Source organism: Leuciscus leuciscus, assembly GCF_965113295.1.
Source record: "Leuciscus leuciscus genome assembly, chromosome: 25".
NCBI classification, from domain to species: domain Eukaryota; kingdom Metazoa; phylum Chordata; class Actinopteri; order Cypriniformes; family Leuciscidae; genus Leuciscus; species Leuciscus leuciscus.
The window spans coordinates 28,008,119-28,036,054 of record NC_138724.1 but is presented as its reverse complement, the minus strand read 5'-3'; the positions used below and the strand labels follow the sequence as shown (position 1 = coordinate 28,036,054).

General features: G+C 37.3%; 1 protein-coding gene across 1 annotated transcript in view; it reads left to right on the top strand.

The window, feature by feature from the left end:
- neo1b (neogenin 1b) overlaps positions 1–27,936 on the top strand; it is a 141,011-nt gene that overhangs the window by 44,822 nt on the left and 68,253 nt on the right. The window contains 1 exon segment of the mRNA XM_082160627.1: positions 1,877–2,194. Coding sequence (XP_082016753.1) covers positions 1,877–2,194 — 318 coding nt within the window.

The window sequence follows — 27,936 nt, the reverse complement described above, 5'->3', positions numbered from 1 at the left end:
TTCCTTCCCAGCCGTTCTAGGCCACTTCTCGTTCTCTTCAGTCTTTGTATGTGTCAGTATCTCTCTCTCATTCACTAGTATGCCATTTCCCTGGAGAGTCCTTGCCCCCTTTCTGAGAGGTCTCGCTGACTGAGGCGGTTTTGAAGTGGGTTTTCCTCAAAGTGTGCAGACTAAGGCTAACAGCTTATACTTATCAACCCAACAGCCTCATTTTCTGGCTGACTCTGGGCTTCTGGGTCAAGGATGCATCACTGTTGCCCTCCAACAGCAATTCTGGACTCCATCCGATTACTCACAGCCAGCCTGTGACAAACATCCAAAGCCACAAACAGGGGCATATTTGGCCACGTTAGTCCAAATGTTTTCCAGCTGGCTTCTCTACAGTTCGCATGCAACCGTGGCTTTCCTATGCGTTGCATGGTCTTTTTTTAGATTGAGAAAACGCAAGGACACAAGTTTGCATGTCAAGTTTTGAACGCTTCCCAGTTTTAATGGTGCCAAACTACGACTCTTAGACTTGTCCTAATCTTAGTGTTGGGAGCCTGTGAAACTCAAACTGAAGGCTTCATTGTTTTGCCTAACATTGGAAATTAAATTGAGCCAATTATATAGCATCATTAAAGTAGCTAATCTGTGAATGGTTTTATGACATAAAAGTAATTATGTTTCTCAGGTACCATTTTTTTTTATGAAGACATATTTTTAGTACCAAATTAGCTTGCGTGACAAACAAGCAGCTTCCGTCTCAGATTATGTATTTGGTGCTTTGTGTTGAACAGCAGAAGCTTGTCACTTCCTGCGTAATTAAAGTACGAAGCAGCTTGCTACGTTACGCAAAGTCTCGCCGTAATTGTTTCTCGCACAACACCACTGGTGCAGGTAATTGGCCATTAGTGCCGTCTGAACAATGCAGGTTGGTTGGCTGAACGCTGTTATGTTTTTTAATTATACGTCACTCTGAACGTCAAGCAATTATGTTGGTTTATAACTTTTCCCAGAGGTATTTTTGCTCAGTGGACAGGTGAGGGATATGACCCATAAATGGTCCAGAATGAAATTCACTTAGCCAGCAAAATAACACGATGAAAGAGCTGTAATTTTGTGTTTTTGAGAGCATAATTTCAAAGATTATGTTGGTTTATTATAGCATGCAGGGTTAGAAATGTACTTTTTCACTCACCGGCCATTTTGATTACTACATTTTTAAGTTACCGGCCATTCAGAACTTCTACTAGCCCCCCAAAAAAATTTGAAATGAGAAGAATCTATGTCACAGATATATCTATTTATATATCTATTTATCTATATCTATATCCATTTGTCAAACAAAATCATCCGGCCATCTCTTCCCTTCCTCTTTCATCCTCATCACCAAAAATGTGTTTTAGGTGGACAGATCAATACAGTACAAAGAACATAATAAAAATGTAAGATGTTGGAAAATATCAATGTCTTTTCTGTTAACCAAATGCTTTTTAATCTTCGCTATTGCTTCAATGCAAATGAACAAGCGCGCCGTTATTTGTTGCGTAGTGACGCGTGTGTTCAAGACAGCCAGATATGAGCAGTATGTGCAATACACTGTATTTAATATATCATGATGAGTATTTGCACTAAATCTGCGCAGATTTGTCTTACACACGAACTTCCCCAGCGAAGTGAGTAAACATAAGTAACACGCTGAATTGGCTCGTGATTTGACAGCGTTACCCGCCACAGTTGATTTTTACCCGCATTTGGCGGGATGGCGGGTGTTACTTTCAAACCCTGATTGCATGCAATTGGTGTTAATTCAAGATCTAAAAAATTTTTTATCTAATGACAAAATGCATCTCATGCTGTAAATCCTGTAACACATTCTTCTCTCTGTCCTCAGGTTCTGCCATTCAAGGTTTCACCCCGTTCAGGTTCTCTGTTGAACCCGTGGACACGCTAGCCGTGCGCGGGCTCTCCGCTGTGCTGAACTGCTCAGCCGCTAGCAACGCTCCCGTACGGGTGGAGTGGAAGAAGGATGGGACGTTCCTGAACCTGGTGGCGGACGACCGGAAACGACAGCTAGCCGACGGCTCTTTGCTCATCAGTACGGTGGTCCACTCCAAACACAACAAGCCTGATGAGGGGGTGTACCAGTGCGTGGCAACCATCGACAATCTGGGTACCATCAGCAGCCGGACCGCACGACTCACAGTGGCAGGTGTGAAAATTAGCCTTTCGAAGTTCATAAATCATGCCTGAACCCTGTAAAGCACACTGTATCATATATGATACACGACTTTTAAATGATCAACGTGATCTAAACCTGTTGCACACAATCTACTTCATGCCATCTGTCGTCTGATTGGTTGTTTAGCAGGTGAAAGGTCTTTTAGTATAATTGTAAAAATGTCCATCTTCAGCTCGTGGTTCATGTCTTTTTTACTGTGAAATCTTTAATGATTTCTATAAAGATAATGTAAGTATATAACGTTAGTATATTTCAAGATGAGCATTACTGGACTGAAGCAACTTAGGTTTACTTGATTATCCATACATTGTTGATAAAACATACATCCATACATGTTTAAAAATCAATCATATGGGTTATATCAATCTGTTATAAAGATTTCATCAGAATTTCTGGGTCATATGAATATTAGCAACTGCACCACATTGCATATTTTTGCTCAGTTTGGGACTCAACAATGTTTTAATTTTTTTTCTCCTTGAGGATGAAATTCATATTCTCACTTTATTATACTACTTTAGCCATAAAAACCTGATGGATCAAATATGATACTCAACAAAAAACACTTTTTTTAAGACTTTAATCTAAAGGTTTAATAAAACTCAGGCTTTACAGAGTTAATTAATATTTTTTTTTTTAACACTACAAGGTTTTTTAAGGGTTATTCTAGTCTGAATCTCAAACAGCATGTGCTCTGACCATCTGCCGCATATGAAAATGGCAATATCTTTCTCAAAATCCCCATTTTTCTGAGTCAGGCTGAATGAATATCAATCACTCCATTGGGAACGCATTATTCTGTCAGAGTTCAGAGCTGATCTCAGATCAGTTTCCTGCTGCCGTGGGTTTTCCTCCACAGAACGCGGGTCAGCTCATGTAGTCGAGCTTCACACTATGCTATGAATCTAACAGCAGGATTAGTGTGTGTTTGAACAGCAGGGTTAGATATCATCCAGGCCTTCACAGTTTGCTCTGACTGGAACCTCCATTTCCTTTAAAGACGCCCTGCAGAGTTTTCCACTCTTTGCTAGTTTTACTTCTTAAGCAAACGCAGTTGTAGTGAGAAAATCCAATGGGAAGAACCAGAATTGATATAATATGTTTATGTAGCATCCCAGAAAATGATTTAAGAGCTCAAAGGTTGCTCTTGGAGGATTTAAATGGTTCATTTAAGTATCAACTTCGCCTCAGATGTTTCTCCTGAAGTTCCTTCGAGGAAGAATAACAGACTCACGAGTCAATAGTTGTAATACAATAAGAGTCAATAGTTGTAATACAATAAGAGTACAGACCTATGAAACTGTGGATAGCCGCTCAGATGAATAATTTTATTAGAAATATTGGAGTTCTTATTGAGATCTGTGACTTTTGATTACAGACTTTACTATCCAAGCGAATCTGAGCAAGATTTGAACTCTTTTCCCCAAATTCTTCAGTTTATCTTTAGGAGAAACGTCTGAGAAGCCGCAGACTTCGAGTCTTTATTTAATACCATTGCTGTCTGTGAAAAATTAATTTAGTAGGGGTAAATGGTGTGTACTCATGCTCGTTTTGTACAGGGTTTGAATCTAATTTACCGGCTATACACTTCATATGATTCTGCAGTTCTTGTGCCGTATTGATCTGTACTGTAGTGTAATGCATTGATCTGTGCACATGTCGGCAGTTCTGTATCAGTAGAATCTGCAGACCTTTCTGTTCTTGCAAAATATAGTGCAAGAAATGATCCAGGATTACAGTATGTTATTGCGCTGCTGAGTACAGCGGTATTGTTTGATGGGAGCTTCTGATTGGTTCTTTGTTCACTGGGGCGTGGCCAAATTCTGATCCATTAGTATTACACCCAACTATGAATATAAAGCAAACAGAAATATATTTATTTTTTTATTCGTCGAGGGGAAATTTTGTATTCGGTGAGAGGAAAAATAAACATTTTAGATTTTTTTCCTTATTAAATATCGTATTTCATATGTCATATTACAGATATGAATGATATTTTGCATTTTAAAAGTTCTCATGTTGATCCAAACATGGATTTTGTTTTGTCTTCCATGTTTTGAAGAATGTCTAAGCTGCTCTTTCTTTACAACGTAAGCTTTTCCAGCTCCAAAATGGCAAAAAATACACCATAGTTATTTTTCTTTACTGATAATCCTTCTCTGTATGGGTTTGGAGCAACATGAGGGTTGCTATATTTAATTTGGGGGGGCAACTATCTCTTTAAGTTGTCGTTTAGCAACGATCTTACTGTGTTAAAAGTGATTTCTGTCCTCTTCTTCCACATATGCATGTACCATTACACAGGTTTTCACTCAGGAATATGAGCCACTGGAAGAAAGCTGACAGGTTTTTGGAGGGAAATGTTCCGCCTGGTCTTTTAACTCGGTTTAAAGAGTTTGACACGTGTGTAGTTCACACATTTGATGGTTCCTCACCTCTCCGCCAGTCTCTCTGGCCTTCAGGGAAAATTGGTCTTAAAACACAAGCGTTCTCTCTTTATCCTCAAACAAAACTCTGTCTCTTTTCATTTCTCCAGTCGTCAGGTGCTTTCTCACTGAGATCTGGCCTCTGAAGCTGTATCAGTGGCTCCATATGCTGCTGGCAGAAATAAAGGATGCTTTTCTCTGCTCTGGATGAGGAATGACGTGTTCAGGCTTTCAGAGGAAGGGAATTAGCATCAGTGCATTATACTACATTAAGACTCGGAAGAGCTTTTGTGTTTTGGTTTTAATGCCTGTCAGTTTTGTGTTTCTGCTGTAGCTGTGTGCCATGTGAATGTGACCCCTGACAGAAAGCACAGATTTACTAGATTTAGCATGTTCTGAAGAACATTAGAGCCGTGCTTGCCTGTGCAAAACCTACTGCTGTTAAAGGTAGTTGATCTGGGTGCTTTTTAGCATGTTGTTATGAGGTTGTCCTGGTGGTTTTTAGATATTACTAAATGTAATCTATGATGTTCTGACTGTGTTTTACTGCATGACTATGTGCAGTTGTGGTTGGTTTCTTACTGTTGTACGGATATTCTGGTCTGTAGATGTGGCTCGGGTTCCTCCTTCAATGTACATCTGTGGGATTTTTTTTCCACCTATTTTCTGGTCAAGCAGGTTGAAATTATGCATCTGATCACTTAGTAAGGTAACGCCAACAACACACATGATTTGAGAAATCATTCATTACGCTGGTCTTAAAGGAATAGTTCACTTCAAAATGGAAATTCTGTCATCATTTACTCACCCTCAAGTTTTTTTCAAACCTGTATTAGAGGGTTTTCACCGACATCACGTTCTGGGTGGTAAGCCGGATCCGCGGCCATTATGGAGGCACTCGGTGTAAACAACTGAACGGAGTGCAATGGAGTATTGTGCGCTTTGGATACTTTAAGTGAATGTAGCCATGTCTAAACAACAGAAAAGCTCATCAAAACGCGTCCAAGATGCAAAGGCATATAGGGAAGGACTTGGACCACAAGAAAAGGTGCGATATTTCGAGAAATTAAGATTTATTGGCGGTGCAGAATCAGACAAGTCCATCCTGGACTTCAGGATTCATGTTGAGCGTGTGATTGGTTGTGTGCGCCAGAAATATACTATTTTGGGGGGAATATTGTCAATTGATTTCTTGATGTGCAAAGATTGTGATGGGTATTGTACCATAGATAAGATTGGACTTGTCTTTCCAAGCAATAATTTGTTTTTACTGTTTACTATTAAAAATATTATTATCATTACACTAGATAATTTGTTATGAGCCGCTGCAATCAACATTTCACAATACCTGACAAGAAAAGTGCCGAACAAATCCGGATGTTGTCCAGATTTTTCCCTCGTAGATCTTAGTTGAGCTTTGCCAACCACAAGCGCCTCCTTTCCTCTGATAACTTCTGGCATTCCTCTCCCTGGTTTTTAATAACTTTTGGAAGTCGATAATATTCCAAATGTTTTTCTCGGTCTGTCCTATTGATACAACCTGAAACACAGCAATAATGAACCATTTGCCTTGACGACGTTCGGGATATACTTCAGTGCCTGTGCTTTGTTGTGATGCGGAGTGCCTCCAATATGGCGACTTCCGGTCTGATGACGCGTCGTGAAAACCCTCTATGAGTTTCTTTCTTCTGCTGAACACAAAGGAAGATGACTTCCATAGTAGGAAAAAAACTGTTTGGTCACCGACATTCTTCAAAATATCTTCTTTTGTGTTCAACAGAAGAAAGAAACTCATACAGGTTTGAAACAACTTGATGACAGAATTTTCATTTTGAAGTGAACTATCCCTTTAATAAACCTCTAACTTCAAGTATGAGTTGTAGTAATGATGCTTAGCTTGATTTGAAGCATTAGTAACTTATCAGCTCAACCTGCTGTACAAAGACACATTTGAATGATTTGAAGGTCTCTAAGACATTCATGTGCTTCTATTTTTTATAGGAATCAACACTAATGCAGTAGCAGAGCACTAGAACACACACACACACACACACACACACACACACACACACGTTTAAGTGCCTTGTCCGTGTTTTCAGATCTAGCCGGCGGTGCACGGCATGGAGACTTGAGCAATCCCAGGGGCCGTTACACTGAAAGTTCAGGGCAGCCTGTATGAGGAACACACGCAGTATTTCAATTCAATGCTTTTCACAGTTCACAGGAGATCATTTAAAGCAGGACGCCACTCATTCTGACAGTTTCCTAGCATTTATTTCATATGTTAATGGTCGTTTCATTCAGTCATTCATTGCGCCAGGAAAAAGAGTGTGACAAGCCAATGCCATCGTAGCGTCTCTCTTCTCTTTACACACACACTTTTTTTTTTTCTCTCGAGTTTTCCTATAAAGACGACAATGCTCATTCCATTATTATTTTGTTTACAAAATGACCTGGAGAGACACTTGCACCATCTCTGCTGTGTTTATGGAGTAGCAACCGTAAAATCAAACAAGACAGAAATGCATTATGGGAGCTGACGGAGGCGCCCCAGGCCATGCAGGAAGAGGCTGAGCCGCTACTTTTGCTGACGATTTATGGAGTGAATTTTCTTTAAGCCAGTTAGTACAACTTATAGCTCTGTGCCCTAAAAACTTCCCTAAAACTACAAAAGGGCTGTTTCCTACACATAACCACTCTGAAACGCTCTCGTAAAGGGAAAGCCTTGTGGGAGGATGGGGAGTTGATTATTCAGGTGCTCGGCCTGGTGAACGAGAAGCTGTTTTATGTTGAAGGAGCGCCTGAGCCATATCTAGAGAGCAGAATATAACAGACTTGAACGTGGACTTTTTTGCCTGGCCATTAAAGCAATGATCCAGATATACTACTGTATCGAAAATGTATATAAAGGAAACGGTTATCTGATTATTTATACAGTTTAGTATCATTATAACAATATTTGACTGCACAATTCCACAACTGACCAATCAAAATCAAATAATCCAAAGAGTCATGTAAAAACAAATATAACCCACTTTTTTTTATTCAACAATTCAAAAACGATTTTAACAAGTAACACTTTCTTATTTTACAGTTGAAAAATCATTCAAACAAGATGTTTCTTGTTTATTGATGCATTGTTGATATTTGAAATCAACCCAAACAAAACACGCCCCTCCCTTCATTGCTCCGCCCCCCAAAATGCTTGAACACGCAAGAGTATCAAAGCAAAATAATGCTTCACTAAAAATAAAGCGAAGATGACAAACGAATGACAAGGAAACAGTACTCCAGTAAATACAAGCAAGAGTTTGTTGTTAGTCTCCAGCAGCTCCAGACAACTGACTCTCAAAACTGTCCTGTTACTAGAGCTAACATTACATCAACAGCATATCTTGGTTCTGTGAAACAATTTTACTCATGCAACCTTGGTGTCCGTTTTCAGGCCTTCCCTGTTAGGTCTCTCCAGCGCTGGAAAGCTTTTCTAATATTAACACATGCCTTAAAGCTCTTGCAACATTATAACCAGAGATATTCCTTTGACCTCTTTTGTAATGTCTCTCAGCCAACTCTCTTTCTACAGTCTTTCTTCAAATCTTTCTCTCTTCACGCCCCCTACTGCTGATTGGCTCACTCTCTCCTCCCCCATCATGAGTGGACACGCCCCCTACTGCTGATTAGCTCACTCTCTCTCCTCCACGTCACAAGTAGACACACCCCCTACTGATGATTGGCTCGCTCTCTCTCTCCTCCCCCATCCTGAGTAGACACGCCCCCTACTGCTGATTGGCTCACTCTGTCCTCCCCCATCATGAGTAGACATGCCCCCTACTGCTGATTGGCTCACTCTCTTCCTCCCCATCATGAGTGGACACGCCCCCTACTGCTGATTAGCTCACTCTCTCTCCTCCCCCATCATGAGTAGACACGCCCCTACTGCTGATTAGCTCACTCTCTCTCCTCCACATCACGAGTATACACGCCCCCTACTGCTGATTGGCTCGCTCTCTCTCCTCTCCCATCCTGAGTAGACACGCCCCCTACTGCTGATTGGCTCACTCTCTCCTCCCCCATCATCAATAGACACGCCCCCTACTACTGATTGGCTCACTCTCTCCTCCCCCATCATCAATAGACACGCCCCCTACTACTGATTGGCAGTGTGTTGTGCTGCTCGGTCCGATCCACTTTCAACAGCGTTTCTCACGATTCGCTTTCTGACATTAACACAATTCATATCTAAATGATGTTTGTTATGGTTTTAGACACTTCGACATGCTATATGGTTGCTGGGGTGTTTTAGGTGGCTGCCAGGGCTTTGCTTGTTTTGTTTTTTTGTTTTTTTAAATGTTGCTTCACAGTTATAGAGTGTGGTTGCTAGGGTGTTCTGAGTGAGTCGTTTTTTAATTTTTTAATTTTCCTAAGCAAGTACCAAGTTTCTGGGATGTTCTGGGTGGTTTATAGTATGTTTCTATGCAGTTGGCAGGACTGTGGTTATTAGGGTGTTTTGATTTAGACAAGCCAAAAAACAAAGAAGAAGCATCTTGAGGGAGTTTTGTACTCTGATATGGTGATCTTCGTCAGCCCATGAGAAATGTTTTCTCTTACTAGTCTTTGTTGTGTGCTTCTTATTCATTCACACACACACACACACACACACATACACACACACACACACACACACACACACACACAGTGCATCTCTAATGTATGTCCATATTTATATCCTCCTCCTGTAAAGTTTCTCACTCTCCTTTCATTAAGTTCTACAGCTTCACATCAAAGTCTTGCAAACACTCAATAAGTCGCGTCTGGCTGCGCTCAACGTTTTACTGGGAATTCAATCTAACCTAACATTTCTCGTTTATGTGATTTACGGGTGGACTTAAATTAGTCGTGAATGTTCCAGGTTCCTCGACGTGTTTCTGATGTGTATTTTTAGATTTTTCTTCTTTTTCAGTAAACATAAGCATCAGTTCAAGTGTATGTGTGTGTAGGTTTGTTTTCATGTGTGAAAGCACACATCTATGATTCTTCACACAGCATCTCTGTGGTTATAGATTGTTTGTCACCCTTCAGTTCTCTAGCATCCCGTCCTAGAAGCATCATGATATTCTGAACCACCTGTAGACTCTATATTTCATTTCATGTGAAAACTACACTGTGAGGGACCAAAGTCAAGTCCATAGGACCTTTTTCGGTCACCAGGATTTTGCCAAGTAAGATCAAATATATGTTGTTGGTCCTGGAACAACATTACTGTCCGAAAATTTTGTCATAACCCTAAATCCAACCCTACCCATAACTTATCCCTAAAATCCCTAAAATGATGAATAGGTGAATAACAGTGATGTATAAACTAACCCTGGTTGTAAAACTAAACTTGACATAAACTGGAAACTTGTCCCTCAACTCTGATTGGTTGATTTGAATGTAATTCCAGGATCAACAAAGATGTTCATCCAGGTAAATGTTGTACCTAGTGAAATCACATTCAATATTGAATATAATATTGATTGATTATGTCGATCAGGAGATAAAAAGATCAGATCAGAAAGTCATATTTGCTGTTGCTCTCTGTCGTTGTATTGGAAAAACTCAGACAGCACTGTTAACTGGTTTCTATAATTTAATTCTGATGTAAGGAAACACAAAGTATAGTGTTATAAATGTACATTCATTTAAAAAAAACGATACTACTCATGATGGGGAGGAGAGAGAGTGAGCCAATCAGCAGTAGGGGGCGTGTCCACTCATGATGGGGAGGAGAGAGTGAGCCAATCAGCAGTAGGGGGCGTGAAGAGAAAGATTTGAAGAAAGACTGTAGAAAGGGAGTTGGCTGAGAGACATTACAAAAGAGGTCAAAGGAATATCTCTGGTTATGATCATGCAAGAGCTTTAGGACACGCATTAATATTAGAAAAGCTTTCCAGCGCTGAAAATATAAAAATAACGTGGCAAGATTTATTTTAGCTGTGCAAACGCGTCGTCACAGTCAGTGAAAAGGGTCCGTTGTTCACATTGTGTTTTGCAACCCAGAATCCACAGAAGAAAGACATCGATGACATAAGTCATTATGACTTATTTTGTCATAAGGTGAGTAAATGTTGACAAAATATTCATTTTTTGGTTGAAATAATGATGTTTTATTGTGCAAACATAGTAAATAGTATAAGATCCCATTCCCTATCCATACACCATTTTTTTGTCCGTTACCCTGATTGGATTGTTTGTTTTGGTCAAACCAGATTATTTAAAAATTCCTTAAAAACATTTTTCTTGTGTTGTCTTTTTATAACACATTTAATGTCTTGTACGTTTTTCCCTCACAGTTACGTGTTTGTATCAAATTAAACCTGCCTTCAAGTCCAATAAAGGTATTTTTTTCCTTTTTTCTGACCTTTGAACTTTTCAGAGCCCTAAGGTGCGTTTAAAACGGTTTGCCTTCTCCTGGTTTCTCCTCCCACGCAAGTACAAGAAGATTGAGGTCATAAACGAACACGACTAATGTCATAAGGGTGTGAGGGACATTGATTGTTTCCTGATTGGTTGGATTTGACAGGTCTCTGATGTGTGATTGGTGCTGAAGCGTTGTTCGTTGAGGTGTTTTTACCGAGCCTGTTCAGCTCAATAAAACCTCTTCTCCTTTAAACCTGATTAAATGAGTTTTCCTCGATTGTTTATCGAGAACTATCGGCCCGGCTGCAGGAATTCCCATGTGTGTGTTGAGCTCATAGTGATGTGCTCGAGAGAGGGGAGGCAAATTGAGTCAGGAAAACTCAGACGACTTGATAATTGTTTTCCATAAAGTGTGCTTAATGGTTTGATGGTTTTAGATGCTCCCTGGTCTTAGAGTCGCCTACAGATCTTAACACTGAATCGGCAAGCTCTAATTGGGTAACTTTGTGCTACTAAGTTTTGCCTTGTTCTATCAGTCTTGACATTTTTAATGATAATATCCACCTTTATTTTATTTTATTTTATTTTATTTTATTTTATTTTATTTTATTTTATTTTATTTTATTTTATTTTATTGTTTTTATTCAAAGCTTGTTTTTGTTTTTTATTTAAAAAATATTTTCTCATTGATTTTTATAATCTTTGTTTTATTTTGTATTTTATTATTTACATTTTTAAAACATTGTAAAAAAGGTTTTTTATTTAATAATTTTTTTTAGCCTTTTATTTGATATTTTAATTATTTTATCAATGAATATTTTTTTAAACATTTTAACAATGCTTATTTTTGTTATTTATTTTTTGTTTGATTTGGCATTTTATTATTTATTTTATTTTATTTTTTAAATGAATCAGTTAATATTATTATTACTTTAACCATTGTAACAAAGTTTGCTTGTTTCATTTCTGTTTTATAATCTTTTATTTTATAATGTATTTTAATATTTTATAATTTTTTATAAATTATTTTGATGGGGGATTATTTGAGCAGTATTTGGTCACTTTATATATATATATATATATATCATATTCACATAACTTTCAAGGACCCCAGAATATTTTGTTATTATGTAAACAGTCAAAATATCTAAAGAAAGAACAGAGCATTTTAGTCTAGCTTAATTCGTTTAGTCTAGCTCAATTTTGTCAAAGACTTCGTCGGATCAGATTCAGAACGATGATCAAAACATTGCGTTAAGGATAACTCAAAACTACAATTAAGGATAAATTCTGTCTCACTGATCCTGTTCAGATTCTCCACTAACTTAATTATCAATTCGTAAGACTGACCCTGAATCAGAAATGCATCATCTTCCAGTTGAAGTGGACAAGTCTGACCTTTAGCGTTCATGATCTCGTCTCAGCGCACGTCAGTCAGAGCTGAACATGAGCTAGCGGCCGCTGCTCTCGCAGACACTGAGAGTTTCCATTAAACTGCTCATCTCTACGCCGATCTGAGTGACCCGTGTGCAGTCGCCTGGAGATGAGCGTGACCTTTCCTAAGATCTGGCCTTCCATCATGGAGTTTAATGATGACTGGATGATCTCTCCACCTCATGTTCTCCGTCGTCCTTGACTCCCTGCTGGGTCTCCACTTTAATGATTCTCCTTCAGACTCTGCGGCAGATATTATGCATCTTATCGGTTTAATTCTGGCCCGTCCTGCTTATTTTGCTGTGTTATTCAGGATATGATCATCTAAAAGAGATATTTTACTTGGATCCTTACCCAGACAAATTTAAAGGGGTCATATTCTACACTTTGATGGCTTATCTTTATCAACTTTTTTATTTTATAAACAATTTTATATATTTCAATGTTTAATGTTTACAATGCTTATTTTATTTATAATAATTTTTTTTTATTTTTTTTATGAGGTTTGTGTATCGATTTACAATGTTAGGCAACGTTTCTTGTGCCATAGTCATAATTAAGTTTAAGTTTGATAATTTTCCACTCTGTTGTAATTCAAAAGGTACTGTACCTTTAAGACTTAAAGGGTAATTCTCGCCAAAATGCAACCTAGGCTCTTTTTGTTAATCTACCCGAGTCAAACATTAGTGTAAAGGCATAATTAGAATGCAAACACCACTTGTATTTTCATTTTCGGTCAAATTGCCTTTTGAATGGGAGTGCATGAGGCACTACAGTGATAGCATAAAAAATCGCTATTTTTAAAACACTAAGAAGGCTCGACACAACATGAAACTGTGCTGAAAGTATCACCAGAGGCTCTACACATGAACTCCAGCATTGACTACATTGTTTGTGTACACAGAGTTTACTAAAAAGAAAGGTTTTGTACGACTCACTTGATCAGTTATAGTGTTTCCAGTGGCTGAAATTTTATCAGTCAAAAGTAGTCAATCTCCGAATATTGAACACAAAAGAAGATATTTTGAAGAATGTTGGTAATCACACAGTTGTCGGTTGCAATTGACTTTACTAGGGTGAGTAAATGATGACAGAACTTTATTTTTTGGTGAACTATCCCTTTATATTGACTAACTTTTGCTCACCAACTTTCATCAAGGTAGCAAAATCATTGAATATTAAACAGGCACTTATGGTCTGGACTGGACAGGGAGTTTTGCAGTTCATGTCTACCTAGTACATCAAACTCAAAGGTGAAAGAAAATTCATTATTTAATGAAATGGCCCCTTTTACGTCTGTTCTTTCTGCATTCATTAAGGCGCTCTGCTTTTTAAGGAAAAAAACCCTAAACTCGTCCCTGAGTGGCTACATCTACACGCCATACTTCCTCTGGTTTAGCTAATGCATCTGGACCTTTTTAAAGCGAACACCTCTGCTTTCTGCATTAAAACCGCTCGCTGCTTTCCTCCATTAACACGGGCAGTGAATTAATGCCACGGCCGGCTCTGTGACTCCATTAATGCGTTCTGTAAACACAGCATATATGTCATTACGCTGCGGTCATTACGCAACCACTAAAATATTAAAGATTAACACACGATTGCCGGCTCACGTGTTAAACTTTGCAGCTCACTTGTTCGTTTGCCTTTAGGAGTTGTTTACAGATGGCCATGGGTAATTTCAGATGCATATATTTACATCTTTGAACATTTCTGCCCTATTTTAGAAGAAAGGGTTTGCAGTAAATACACTGAGGTTTAAAATCGGAGCTCTGATGGCGTGCCGGTGTTCCTCTTACTCCCAGATAATGAGACTGAATGTTAAAAGCAGAGAGAAGAGTGTGAGGGAAGATGCTTTGAATCGGAAACCATGCCGGGCTACTACAATCAAGCTTCTTTTCTGAAAAAGAAGTGTAGTACTCTATACATTTTTAATCAGAGCAGTTTTTTGGACTCTCAGACTTCAAACAAAATTCAAGTTCATAAGCTTTTTGCATAACATTTTTATATTATATACATTTTTATTTATATCAGTATTTAGTTAAGGGGTCAGTTCACCCAAAAAATGAAAATTATGTCATTAATGACTCACCCTCATGTCGTTCCAAACCCGTAAGACCTTCGGAACACAGTTTAAGATATTTTAGATTTAGTCCGAGAGCTTTCTGTCCCTCCATTGAAAACTGTCCATGTCCAGAAAGCTAATAAAGACATCATCAAAGTAGTCCAAGTGACATCAGCGGCTCAATCTTAAGTTTATAAAGCGACGAGAATACTTTTTGTGCGCAAAAAACAACAAAAATAACGACTTTATTCCACTATTCATTTCCTTCTCTCTGGGCCTCGAGTGAGTTCACGTAGTATAAATGCGTAGCGCTTCTGTGTTGTACGTCACACGTAGGCTCACTATTGGCCGACGCTGGTCATGTGTGTGATGCGTGTGTGATGCGTGTGTTCAACACAGAAGCGCTACGCTATTACACTACATGAACTCACTCGAGGCCCAGAGAGAAGGAAATGAATAGTGGAATAAAGTTGTTTTTTGCGCACAAAAAGTATTCTCGTCGCTTTATAAACTTAAGATTGAGCCACTGATGTCACTTGGACTACTTTGATGATGTCTTTATTAGCTTTTCTGGACATGGACAGTATACCGTACATACATTTTCAACGGAGGGACAGAAAGCTCTCGGACTAAATCTAAAATATCTTAAACTGTGTTCCGAAGATGAACGGAGGTCTTACGGGCTTGGAACGACATGAGGGTGAGTCATTAATGACATAATTTTCATTTTTGGGTGAACTAACCCTTTAAATGCAGCTGTGCGTCAGTATATTTTCAGCTTTGTTGTATTAGCTCTTTTGTTTACCAATTTGAATTTTAAAATAATTGTCTTTTAAAAAATCAGTTTAGTGAATGATTCAATGATTCAATGATTCATTCTCAGAGTCACTTGTAATGTTCCTGAATGAATCTGTTTTTGAATCAGTGAGTGCATTTACATGCACCCTCATAATGCGATTTATAATGGGATTTTGGCACTATTGCGATTTTTAAACTTTACAATCCCTCATGTAAACACAATACTTGGATCAAACTAATTCGATTTAGCTCAGTCGTAGTAAAATGTGCCGTATTTGAATCACAATTAACAGGCATATAAACACCTTAGTCACATTATTACCGCTCCGACCAAAGTATGCATGTGCTCGTTTCTTCATGAATGAACTTCGTGACGTTATTATGAAGTTTTCTCTTGCCCAACTCAACTCGCTGCGCAGTCTCTGCTCCATATCTTCATCCAGACGGCAACGTATAGGCAAACCCGTTCATCACGGCACCGAATAATATCCAGTACGTCCATAAAAATGTATTTTGAATATGATGTGAGTGGATTAAAATCATACTTTCTGCCTATCTGAGTGAGGTATTACCATGCTTATTAGAGAATAATCAGAATAATGAAAATTGCGTGTAAACTGGAGTGAAAAGTTCTGCTCTGATTATTAGAAATAATCCCATTATTGGTGCACATGTGAACATAGTCATTGTATTTATGAATCAATGACTCAAAAATGCAGTCACTTTAATTGTTTTTAATTTAAATTTAAACCTTTATAGCTCTCTCTCACACACACACACACACACATCTAAATAAGCATTTGCTATAAAGATGCAAAGAAGCCTGTGAATCTTCAGTGTTTTGGAAACAGCTTAGCTTCTGTTAAACTACTAAGTTTCTAGCAGTACAAGTTTATTTAGTTACTTCCAATACAAAGAAACCAGTGTGTTTGAGACGTCCTCTTGATGTAAATGAAAGCACATTGTGTGTTTAAAAAAAAAAAAAAAAAAAAACCTCAATGCGTCAAATGTTGAATCATTTTCCCACACATGTGCTCCAGATGTTTGTGTTGCCATAGTGACAGCTGTCGCAGTGGCACAGTCATTTATATTCAAGCGTTTCCTCCATTAACTATGGCAGCTCCTCTTTGTTTGTGTGTAGAGGGTCTCTTCCTCTCCCGTGATTGATTTTACATTAGTGAAGCACACGTATCGATTCGAGCCGCTCGTTTGTCAGAGCGTCTCCGTCCTCGGGCTCATTACGCTCCGGCAGTGTGTGTCCCTGACGCTTTTCACACCTTTCGCTGTGTTTTTAGCTTCAGGGCTCGCAAATATTTCCATTACTGCCACATTTATTGTTTCATATCTGTCGTGTGAAGTTCAGCATCTGACTGCATTTCTGAGTCTCACGTTTGCACTTAATTTAGGATCAGAAATTCAAGAAAGCATTTCCTCGCCCTCATTTGTTCGCTTCTAGATCACGAGATGTTTTGCTGAATCTCCGAGCTATTCGTTACTTTAATGAGCTCATTGTTTCTGCCTTAAATTATTATGCACGTTTCTGAAATACATAACTTAGACAGTTATAGATCATGCTAAATTGTAATATGCACTTTGTGTAAAGCTGCTTTGAAACGATGTGTATTGTGAAAAGCGCTATACAAATAAATGTGAATTTAATTTAATTTTCCATATAAATGCATATAATGACTATCGAAACAATTCCTGCTTAACATTCAAAGACGTCTGAATCATAAGAAGGAACAGGCTCAGATTTGCACCGCTCAAAACTCTTTTGCACATGCATATTTTAACCTACTGATTGTATATTCTCATATGCAAATGATATTATAGCTGCAGTGAAAAGCAATCAGTGAAAAATGACTTAAAGCACATTTATTTATAAGACGCCTTTCACATTACACATGGTTTCAAAGCAGCTTTACAGAAAATCATGATGTTATGCCTTATAGCAGATTAGAGCCGGGCGATAATATAGTTTACATCTCGCAATCATAAAAGCAATCAAGCGGTTGAGATTTGATAAATAATATGAGTAGACTGTATGTGTGTGGATAAAGTTGGACATGCTTTATATGAAGAGCAATAATATATCAGGCAGTTGAGGTTTGCTATGAAGTATATATCACTTTACTTCACTGTATGTACAGTACAGGTCAAAAGTTTGGAAACATTACGATTTTTTTATATTTTTGAAGGAAGTCTCTAATGCTTATCAAAGCTGCATTTATTTGATCAAAAATACAGAAAAAAACAGTAATATTGTGAAATATTATTACAACTTAAAATAATTGAATATACTTAAAAAAATAATTTATTCCTGTGATGCAAAGCTGAATTTTCAGCATCATTACTGCAGTCTATCACATGATCCTTTAGAAATCATTCTTATATTCTGATTTATTATGAGTGTTGGACACAGTTCTGCTGACTAATATATCTGATGAATAAAAGGTTAAAAAGAACTGCATTTATTCAAAATAATAAATAATTTCTAATAATCTAAATCTTCTTTACTATCACTTTTTATCAATTTAACACATCCTTGCTGAATAAAAGTATTGATTTATTTCAAAAAAAGAAAGAAAAAAAATTACTAACCCCAAATGACTGACCAGTAGTGGATATTGTTGTTACAAAAGATTTCTATTTTTAAAACATTTGCTTCTTTTTTAAATTGTTTTTACCTTTTATTCATCAAAGTATCCTAAAACAGTATCACAGGTTATGAAAAAAGTAATGATCCTGAAAATTCAGCTTTGCATCACAGAAATAAATGATAATTTAACGTATAATAAATTGAAAACCAATTATTTTAAATTGTAATAATATATCACAATATTACCTTTTTTTTTTTCTGTATTTTTGATCAAATAAATGCAGGTTTGATGAGCAGAAGAAACTTCTTTCAAAAGCATTAAAAATAGTAACTTTTGACCTGTACTGTATGTCTATAAAGTTGGAGACTGTATATCCTATAACTTTATAGACCTGTGCAATAATACAAATTAAGTTTTTGTGACATCACAGTTTATATTGCTGTACGCAAGTAGGCTTGATGTTGTATAAAACTGAAATATAATTAATGTGGCATATGAATCTTTTGTCAAATGAAGGCTTCATAGTACCTGGGCACTTCTCAGATTCTCCACATCATCTCCTGTTGTGTTGTCCAGAAGTCTGATGATGTTTGGTGACGTTTTGATTATGGATGAACTGTTCCTTTTCTAAATATTGGCTTATTTTACATGTAAATCAGGAGTCGGGTCTTAATTTGTCCGAACGACTTTGCAGTTTCAGTACCGTCAGGCCATCCGTCACACTGAAAGCTGTGTGTGTTGTCCCGTGTCTGAATGGGACCCTGTGTGGTCTCGCGAGTGTCCTGTTAGCGCCTGCTCTGTTTACGTGTGTGTGAGGTCTCGTGTTGCTCTTGGAGCGTGCGGACGTGAGGCGGTCAGTGGGGGAAGTGTGAGGGAACCGGAGGAGCAAATGTTTGTGGAGGGCAGATGAAATCCACGGATGAATAGAGGAGCTTTTTCACAGGAGACCTCACCAGTGTTTGGAAAGCTGCTGGCATGCAGGTTTTCCGGACTCAATGGACTATTTTGAGGGTGGGATATCCTAATGTGACATTTTTCCAACTTTAAACATTTCAGGTCTGGGAATCCGATCCCAAATGGACAGATCTGAGGAGGTGTTCACATTCTTAGCATTTCTTTATCTGAGTCGATGGTTCATTCTATTCCACAAAAGGTTCTTTATAGTGGATAAAAGTTCTTTAAATATTCTTCACGCTAAGATCACACTAGATGTTCACTGAAAGGTTCTTTTGGGAACCAAAAATTGTTCTTCTATGGCGGCTTTCGCACCAGGTGGTTATAGAGGATATGAAATAATGATATATACAGTACAGGCCAAAAGTTTGGACACATTACTATTTTTAATGTTTTTGAAAGAAGTTTCTTCTGCTCATCAAGCCTGCATTTATTTGATCAAAAATACAGGAAAAAAAATGTAATATTGTGATATATTATTACAATTTAAAGGATAACTCCGGTCAATTTTAACATTGAGCTAATTTTTTTGTAAATTTGGAGTGCTGTCAATACAGAGAACAACAACAAAAATCGGTGTTGCCTACACCGTGTTATCCTCTTCTTAAAATTTGCACCCTGTTGACTTCAATGGGGCATATTTTAAACCTGCTTTTACCCTCTTAACATCCTTGATGTGTCATTACAAGTGCCCAGCCAATGTGAGTGATTCCTTTAGAGTTAACACGGGTGAATCTGACTGCAGTAGATGTGAAAGATATGAAGAAAAATGAAGTTAAAGGGATACTTCAGGATTTAGCATTAAGCTTTGTATTAGTAGAAAACCTGTAGTATTTCCGAATTACCGTGCTTTCTACCCTCATATCCCCCTGAGACGAGAGATTTATGTATTTTTTGTCTGGAAAAAATCCTCCGATGACGCAAAAATCGTCATTTTGCATCATCGGAGGATTTTCTGGCCAGAGGCTAAAGACTACAGCCAGTAGGAGGAGCTGTCCCGCATGTTCTCAACCCACCCATAGAGGGATCTCACTCACAGAATGTACACAGTGTCAGCCGTCTTTCTTTGGAAGCTAAGCTAACAGGCTCTTGTTCTGTGGAGAAAGCTGAATAGTAGGAGAAAGCTGAGTAGTAGGGGTTACCATCCTCCTTTTCCCGGACTTGTCCGGTGGGCGAGATCGTTCAAAATGTCCGGGATTCGGCTTTTGCTTTCTGCAGTCGCCATTCATTGTTTACATGCACACTTCTTGTTTCAATCTAACTGAATTCATTCCGATCTGAATGTAGTGTTTACATGAACGCTAAACAAGTGATCGGTTGATGTGCGTTTCAACATTGCTAAGAAAATTCCCGCACCTCCGTGTGAGATATAAGACCGGTGCGTCTCAGTAATGACGCCACCGCCGTTCTCCCGCGCCCCTCAGCCTCGTCCTGCTCGCCACAGTAAACATGATGAATGGCGACTGTAGAACGCAAAAGCCGAATCCCAGACATTTTGGGCGATCCCGAAATCCCAGGCAGACTCGTCACGGAGACTCACTGGTAGCCTAGCCTTGTTGTTTTCAACTGCGCTCTCTTACCGGTAGGCGTGGCCTCCTAGGGCAGCGAAGCAAGTGCATTCTGGGAGTTGTTGTCTTTCATCCACATAAGCCAAAAATACATTTTCTGGCTTTTCTCAGTCTAGAAAGCTCCAAATTAAAAAATGTCTTCCCATTTCTTCTACATAAATGACCTATTTTAAATACACATTCATCTTTCCAGAGGTGAAGTATCCCTTTAATTCGGCCAGCGCTCATACCTGTATTTACATCCTGTTTTCGGTTGAAGTCCAAAGTAGTCGATTGTCGAGTTCACGCGCGTGATCATAGGTAACTAAACATATGCGCGTGAACTCGACAATCTAAAATATGCCCCATTGAAGTCAACAGGGTGCAAATTTTAAAAAGAGGATAACACGGTGTAGGCAACACCGATTTTTGTCGTTGTTCTCTGTATTGACAGCACTCCAAATTTACAAAAAAATTAGCTCAATGTTAAAATTGACCGGAGTTCTCCTTTAAAATAATTGGTTTTCAATTTATTATACTTTAAATTATCATTTATTTCTGTGATGCAAAGCTGATTTTTCAGGATCATTACTCCAGTCTAGAAATCATTCTAATATTCTGATTTATTATGAGTGTTGGACACAGTTCTGCTGACTAATATATTTGATGAATAAAAGGTTAAAAAGAACTGCATTTATTCAAAATAAAAAAATATTTTCTAATAATATAAATCTTCTTTACTATCACGTTTTATCAATGTAACACATCCTTGCTGAATAAAAGTATTGATTTATTTCAAAAAAAGAAAGAAAAAAAATGACTGACCCCAAATGACTGACCAGTAGTGGATATTGTTGTTACAAAAGATTTCTATTTTTAAAACATTTGCTTCTTTTTATATTTTATTATTCATCAAAGTATCACAGGTTATGAAAAAATATTAAGCAGCAGAACTGTTTCCAACTTTGATAATGAATCATCATATTAGAATGATTTCTAAAGGATCATGTGATAGACTGGAGTAATGATCCTGAAAATTCAGCTTTGCATCACAGAAATAAATGATAATTCAAAGTATAATAAATTGAAAACCAATTATTTTAAATTGTAATAATATATCACAATATTACTTTTTTTTTCCCTGTATTTTTTATCAAATAAATGCAGGCTTGATGAGCAGAAGAAACTTCTTTCAAAAACATTAAAAATAGTAATGTGTCCAAACTTTTGACCTGTACTGTATATATTAACTAATTTAATAATAAAGGGTATGCGTGTGACGTCACAGTCGGCCGGAGTGATTCACTTACATACCCCTGCTCTGGTTGTGGTGCAGGACTTTTATTTTGACACGCTGAGAAAGCCAGAGCCTGAGCGCACACCGTTTCGTCTTCATTAGTTTAACAGTTCGATCTAATAACGTATAAGATGAGACTTTTAAACAGATTGTAAACAAAGTAAACAGTACACGAAAAAGAATTACAGCATTTGCCGTGTGGTTGATGCCCAATGCTCGAAATTTCAAAATCATAATATGCATAATAATCATAAATACATGAAAAATGCTTTTCTTACTCAGTATTTTTGTCTTGTTTCCAGTCCAAATAATCAAGATGCATGCGCTAAAGTAGTAAAATGGCATATTATGTCTTGTTTTCTAGGGGATTGACAGAATAATAGATAATTGGTTTAAGCAAAACTCACTCATTTAGATTTTTTCCCCCAGAAAACAAGACATAGTATATTATGGCATTTTACATCTTGATGTAAGAATCTTTAGATAATTGGACTGGAAACAAGACAAAAATACTAAGTAAGGAAATAATTTTTTGCAGTGATTCACGCTGGATTTCCTCCTTAGTGTAAAGGATAAGAAGTGCCTGAACTTTGGTGTTGGTCTATTTGTCGCTGTTTTCCTTTCTCATGGAGTAAGTTTATGTAAACTGAAAAAAAAGTGTTTCCCTCTGACCGTATTCAGAGGTTATTTATAATGCCAAATGGATCTTAGATAACACATAACTTTGTGAGATGCATCCATAAATGCACATGCACAAGCCTACCGAGAGCATGGACATGCAGTGACAGACTGATGGAGGAGATGTCTAGTGTTCTCAGGAGAAGCATCTGAGATGCTCTATATCACCAGGAGTGAACTGAAGTCTGTCTCTACTGACTGTCCTTGATCCGATCACCCGAGAACAGTGTTATTATCAGGTGCTGCACTTTAAATCAACAAGCGCTAGTTTATATAGTGACAGCAAGCAGCAACAGGACAGTCGAGGGGAAACAGCAGATCGGGGTTAGAAAAGCACAACTGGACATGGCAGTCGGACATTTCATTGGCCAATGGAGTGCAGTGTTAATTTTTAATGTTTGTTTGTTCGTTTGACAGATTCTCCGATTTTTTGTTTGTTGTCATGTTATATTATAGTCATTTTTTATATTAGTCTTAATTTGTATTAATCAAATCTGAAATTTTTTAATTTGTCTAATTATAGTATTTTTTATTTATTTTATTTTTTTTGGTCAATTTTAATCTTAGTCTAATTATAGTTCATTTAAAAAATAGCAAATTGTATTCTTAAATAAAAAATTAAGTCTGATTATAGTATATTTAAGAAAAATTGTAAATGAGTCAATGAAAATAACATTTTAGATGACAAGAAATGAATGAGAAAACAAATTAATAAATATTAAATCATATTATCTATAAAACAGAAATAACATAATGTTAATAAAAACTGGGTACACATATTGTTGTGACTGACTATGATTGATTTTTTCAAGAAGCATTTTTATTATGTTGTTAATTACTCATAATTTTTTCCTCATAATATTTTCATCAGCAGTATATTTAATTTAACCCTCATGTGGTGTTCAAAACCCTATAACACCTGTGATGTTCCCGGTCAAAAATGACCGGCCCATAAAAAAAAACTTATAAATCACTCATTATACCATATTTTCACCCAATCTTGGATTCAATCTTTTTGTCAACTTGTTCTCTTTCAATTAGGACTGGTTTTATATTTCTGTTTGCATCTAATTAATCGTGGGCCTCATTTGTCTGAGAGTAGGCATCTCATTTTTTTGAGTAAAAAACAAATAATTTATGAGTAAATTTGGAAATATGAAAAAAAAAAAGAAAAAAATGGCTACTGTTGATCACAGTAGTCTACTCTAATGTTTCACCAGGAATTTTGTTTTGAAACTTTTGTTTTGTAAAAAATATGGCACATAGTCACACTTGTGGTGTTCCCGGTCAAAAATGACCGGACTATAAAAAATAGCTTATAAATCACTCATTATACCAAAAATTTTACCCAATCTTGGATTCAATCTTTTTGTCAACTTGTTCTCTTTCAATTAGGACTGGTTTTATATTTCTGTTTGCATCTGATTAATCGTGGGCCTCATTTGTCTGAGAGTAGGCATCTCATTTTTTTGAGTAAAAAACTAATAATTTATGAGTAAATTTGGAAATATGAAAAAAAAATTGAAAAAAATGGCTACTGTTGATCACACTAGTCTACTCTAATGTTTCACCAGGAATTTTGTTTTGAAACTTTTGTTTTGTAAAAAATATGGCACATAGTCACACTTGTGGTGTTCCCGGTCAAAAATGACCGGCCTATAAAAAATAGCTTATAAATCACTCATTATACCATATTTTCACCCAATCTTGGATTCAATCTTTTTGTCAACTTGTTCTCTTTCAATTAGGACTGGTTTTATATTTCTGTTTGCATCTGATTAATCGTGGGCCTCATTTATCTGAGAGTAGGCATCTCATTTTTGGAGTAAAAAAATAATAATTTATGAGTAAATTTGGAAATATGAAAAAAAAAATATGAAAAAAATGGCTACTGTTGATCACACTAGTCTACTCTAATGTTTCACCAGGAATTTTGTTTTGAAAAACTTTTATTTTGTACAAAATGGCACAGAATTACACTTGTGGTGTTCCACTGGGCCATTGAGGGCCATTGTTTCAATGGGCCATTGAAAGTGAATGGGAGAGACTGAAACATTTTCAGGAGCATGTTCATTGTTTATGTACACATATGAGCATGTGATGGATTATGGTGAGTTTGGGCTCTTTTTAATCTTAACAATCTCATGTAAATAATGATGTGCCATTTTCCACAATTTATGCATGCTTCATTGAGTTACGAGTTAAAACGCGACATAAGTGCTAGGCTACATCTATATTCAAGGCTCTGTGAGCGCCTGTGGGGGTTCGTGTGTTACAACTCCATTAGGAATATCTTTAGATCTGAGTGATGGATTATGCTGAGTTTGGGCTCTTTTTAATTGTGATAGTCTACTGAAAATAATGATGTACATTTTTCTACGATCTGTGCATGCTTCATGAAGTTATGAGCAAAAACCAAACGTGAGAGCTTCATGAGTATATACTTGGCTAGGTGCGTCTGTGGTATTTTTTGTGTTAGAACGCCATGAGGAATATCTTTAGATCTTATTGATGGAATATATTGAGTTTGGGCTCTTTTTAATCGTGAGCTCCTGCTGTAAATAACGATGTGTCATTTTTCATGATCGATGTATGTTTCATGAAGTTACGAGTAAAAAGGCCAAGTCTAAGCTACCTTGCTTGGCTATGTGAGTCTGTGTGTCTGTAGTATTTTTTGTGTTAGAACTCCATGAGGAATATCTTTAGTTCTGAGTGATGGATTATGTTGAGTTTGGACTCATTTTAATTGTAAGCATCTGCTGTAAATAATGATGTGTCATTTTCCACAATCGGAGCATGTTTCATGAAGTCACGAGCGGAAATGTGTCTAAAATTCCATCATCCATATATGGTTTACACATGGGTCTCTTGAAGGGCTTCTTTTACAAAAATCTCGCTCAAGTTTAGTAAAAAGCCTGAAACAATTATGCTTGCTGTATTCTACTAATTGAGACCTTTCAAATGACATATGACACAGGACTATCTGAGCTGTATGATGTATTTGACATATTGCTGAATGTAGTACAAAAAAGTAGTTTATAAATTATGAATTAGTTTTTTTTCTATTTATCAGCAAATAACTCAGCACTACTTAGGAGTTTATCAAATTGGCTACATTCATTGTAAATTTCAGACTCTAAGCTTTCAAATGACACCTATTTTAAGTTGATCAAGGTAATAGTTTTGAAAAACATTATGATTATTTATTTCGCAGCTAGGTGGCGCCTGCAGGGGAACACTCTGTTTTAGAGTGATAACTCAGCTCTCGTTAGGAGTTGATCAAAGTGATTAGATGCATTAAAAAGCTGAGATTCTAAGCTTTAAAATGATACCTATTTTGTGTTGTTCCATTCATTGTTTGCATTGGTCTCTCCCATTCACTTTCAATGGCCCATTGAAACAATGGCCCACAATGGCCCTCAATGGCCCAGTGGAACACCACAAGTGTAACTCTGTGCCATATTGTACAAAATAAAAGTTTTTCAAAACAAAATTCCTGGTGAAACATTAGAGTAGACTACTGTGATCAACAGTAGCCATTTTTTTCATATTTTTTTTTCATATTTCCAAATTTACTCATAAATTATTAGTTTTTTACTCAAAAAATGAGATGCCTACTCTCAGATAAATGAGGCCCACGATTAATCAGATGCAAACAGAAATATAAAACCAGTCCTAATTGAAAGAGAACAAGTTGACAAAAAGATTGAATCCAAGATTGGGTGAAAATATGGTATAATGAGTGATTTATAAGCTATTTTTTATAGGCCGGTCATTTTTGACCGGGAACACCACAAGTGTGACTATGTGCCATATTTTTTACAAAACAAAAGTTTCAAAACAAAATTCCTGGTGAAACATTAGAGTAGACTAGTGTGATCAACAGTAGCCATTTTTTTCATTTTTTTTTTTATATTTCCAAATTTACTCATAAATTATTTGTTTTTTACTCAAAAAAATGAGATGCCTACTCTCAGACAAATGAGGCCCACGATTAATCAGATGCAAACAGAAATATAAAACCAGTCCTAATTGAAAGAGAACAAGTTGACAAAAAGATTGAATCCAAGATTGGGTGAAAATATGGTATAATGAGTGACTTATAAGCTATTTTTTATAGGCCGGTCATTTTTGACCGGGAACACCACAAGTGTAACAAGGTAACAAAACCCCCACAAAAAAAATAAGAAAATTTCCCCCAAAAAAATGAGATTTAGTTATACCGTTTGGGAACAAAGTCACTAAGTTTCAGTCCAAAGCGATAACATTAACTAGTATTTTCGGGAAAAAGAAAAATCTTCTCCGGGTCAAATTGACCCGAACACCACATGAGGGTTAAAATCATTCAATCTTCATGATGGCATTTTTTTTTTTTTGTCATCTTCATTGACAGAATCAAAAAACCCTTCATTATCAAACATTTCGTCAGTAATTATATTGACAAGATTAACACTGGGATGCGAGTTAAAAAATTCTAAATGTTTGGTCTTCGAGGTGATCAAATCATTATATTGAAATCGCTATATCGATCTATCTCTAGTGTGTGACATGTTGTAAAGCTCTTAGTCCTGAGAAAGTGTGTGAAGACCTTAAAAACACCAGTTGTTCATTCATAACTCAGAGTGAAAGAACAGAGCAGATCCGTACGTTCCAGTGAGAGAAATATGAACTGGCCTTGGAGCTGTTGTGTGTGTGTGTGTGTGTGTGTGTGTGTGTGTGTGTGTGTGTGTGTTTGTCTGCCTTCAGGCTGTAGACGACTCCAAGCTGTGTTTAATGATTCCTCTCTGGTGTCTCTCCATCACATCAGGGACGATGCAGTGAGATACACTCGCTGCGTTCAGCATGTGGACGGATCACACACTGCATTATTTGCTCGAGCTACACGCTTGCACAAACATACACACACACATCATGTTTACCTTACATGTGGCCTGCCGGCAGCTCGTCTTTGTGGCAGATACACTGGCATCTCTACTCTTTGAGTGAGTGTGTGTGTGTGTGTGTTTTGTGCCTGTGGTGTGCTGGGAGTTTAACATGTTCCTTCTCTAGAAACCAGCAGCCTGACAGAGCAAGTCTTTGATTTTCAGTGAGATTCTGTGTGAATGAATGTCCTGGATTGTGACTGTGTGTGTGTAGGCTGTGCAAAACTAGCCACCACTATGTTGGTTGTGCATGTTGATATGCTATTGCTGGGGTCTTCTGGGTAGTTTCTTGGGAGTTTCAAGAGTTGTGTCTCAACTCGACTCCGTTGAGTGCATGAAGTGTCCAACATTACACACTTGGGTTTTTCCGGTTAAATAAGTGCATCATCCGGGTATTTAAAGAGCATTTTCAGTGTGAACACACTACTGGCACTATTTGTACTACAAAACGGCATAGAGTAGCGCATAAGTGTGCAAATTGGGTGCAACTCTGGCCCTGTTTACTCCTGGTATTAAGATGTGTTTTGGTGGATCGGATCACAAGTGGACGACACTAAACACAGATGTAAACAGGGTCTAAAACGCTTTGAGC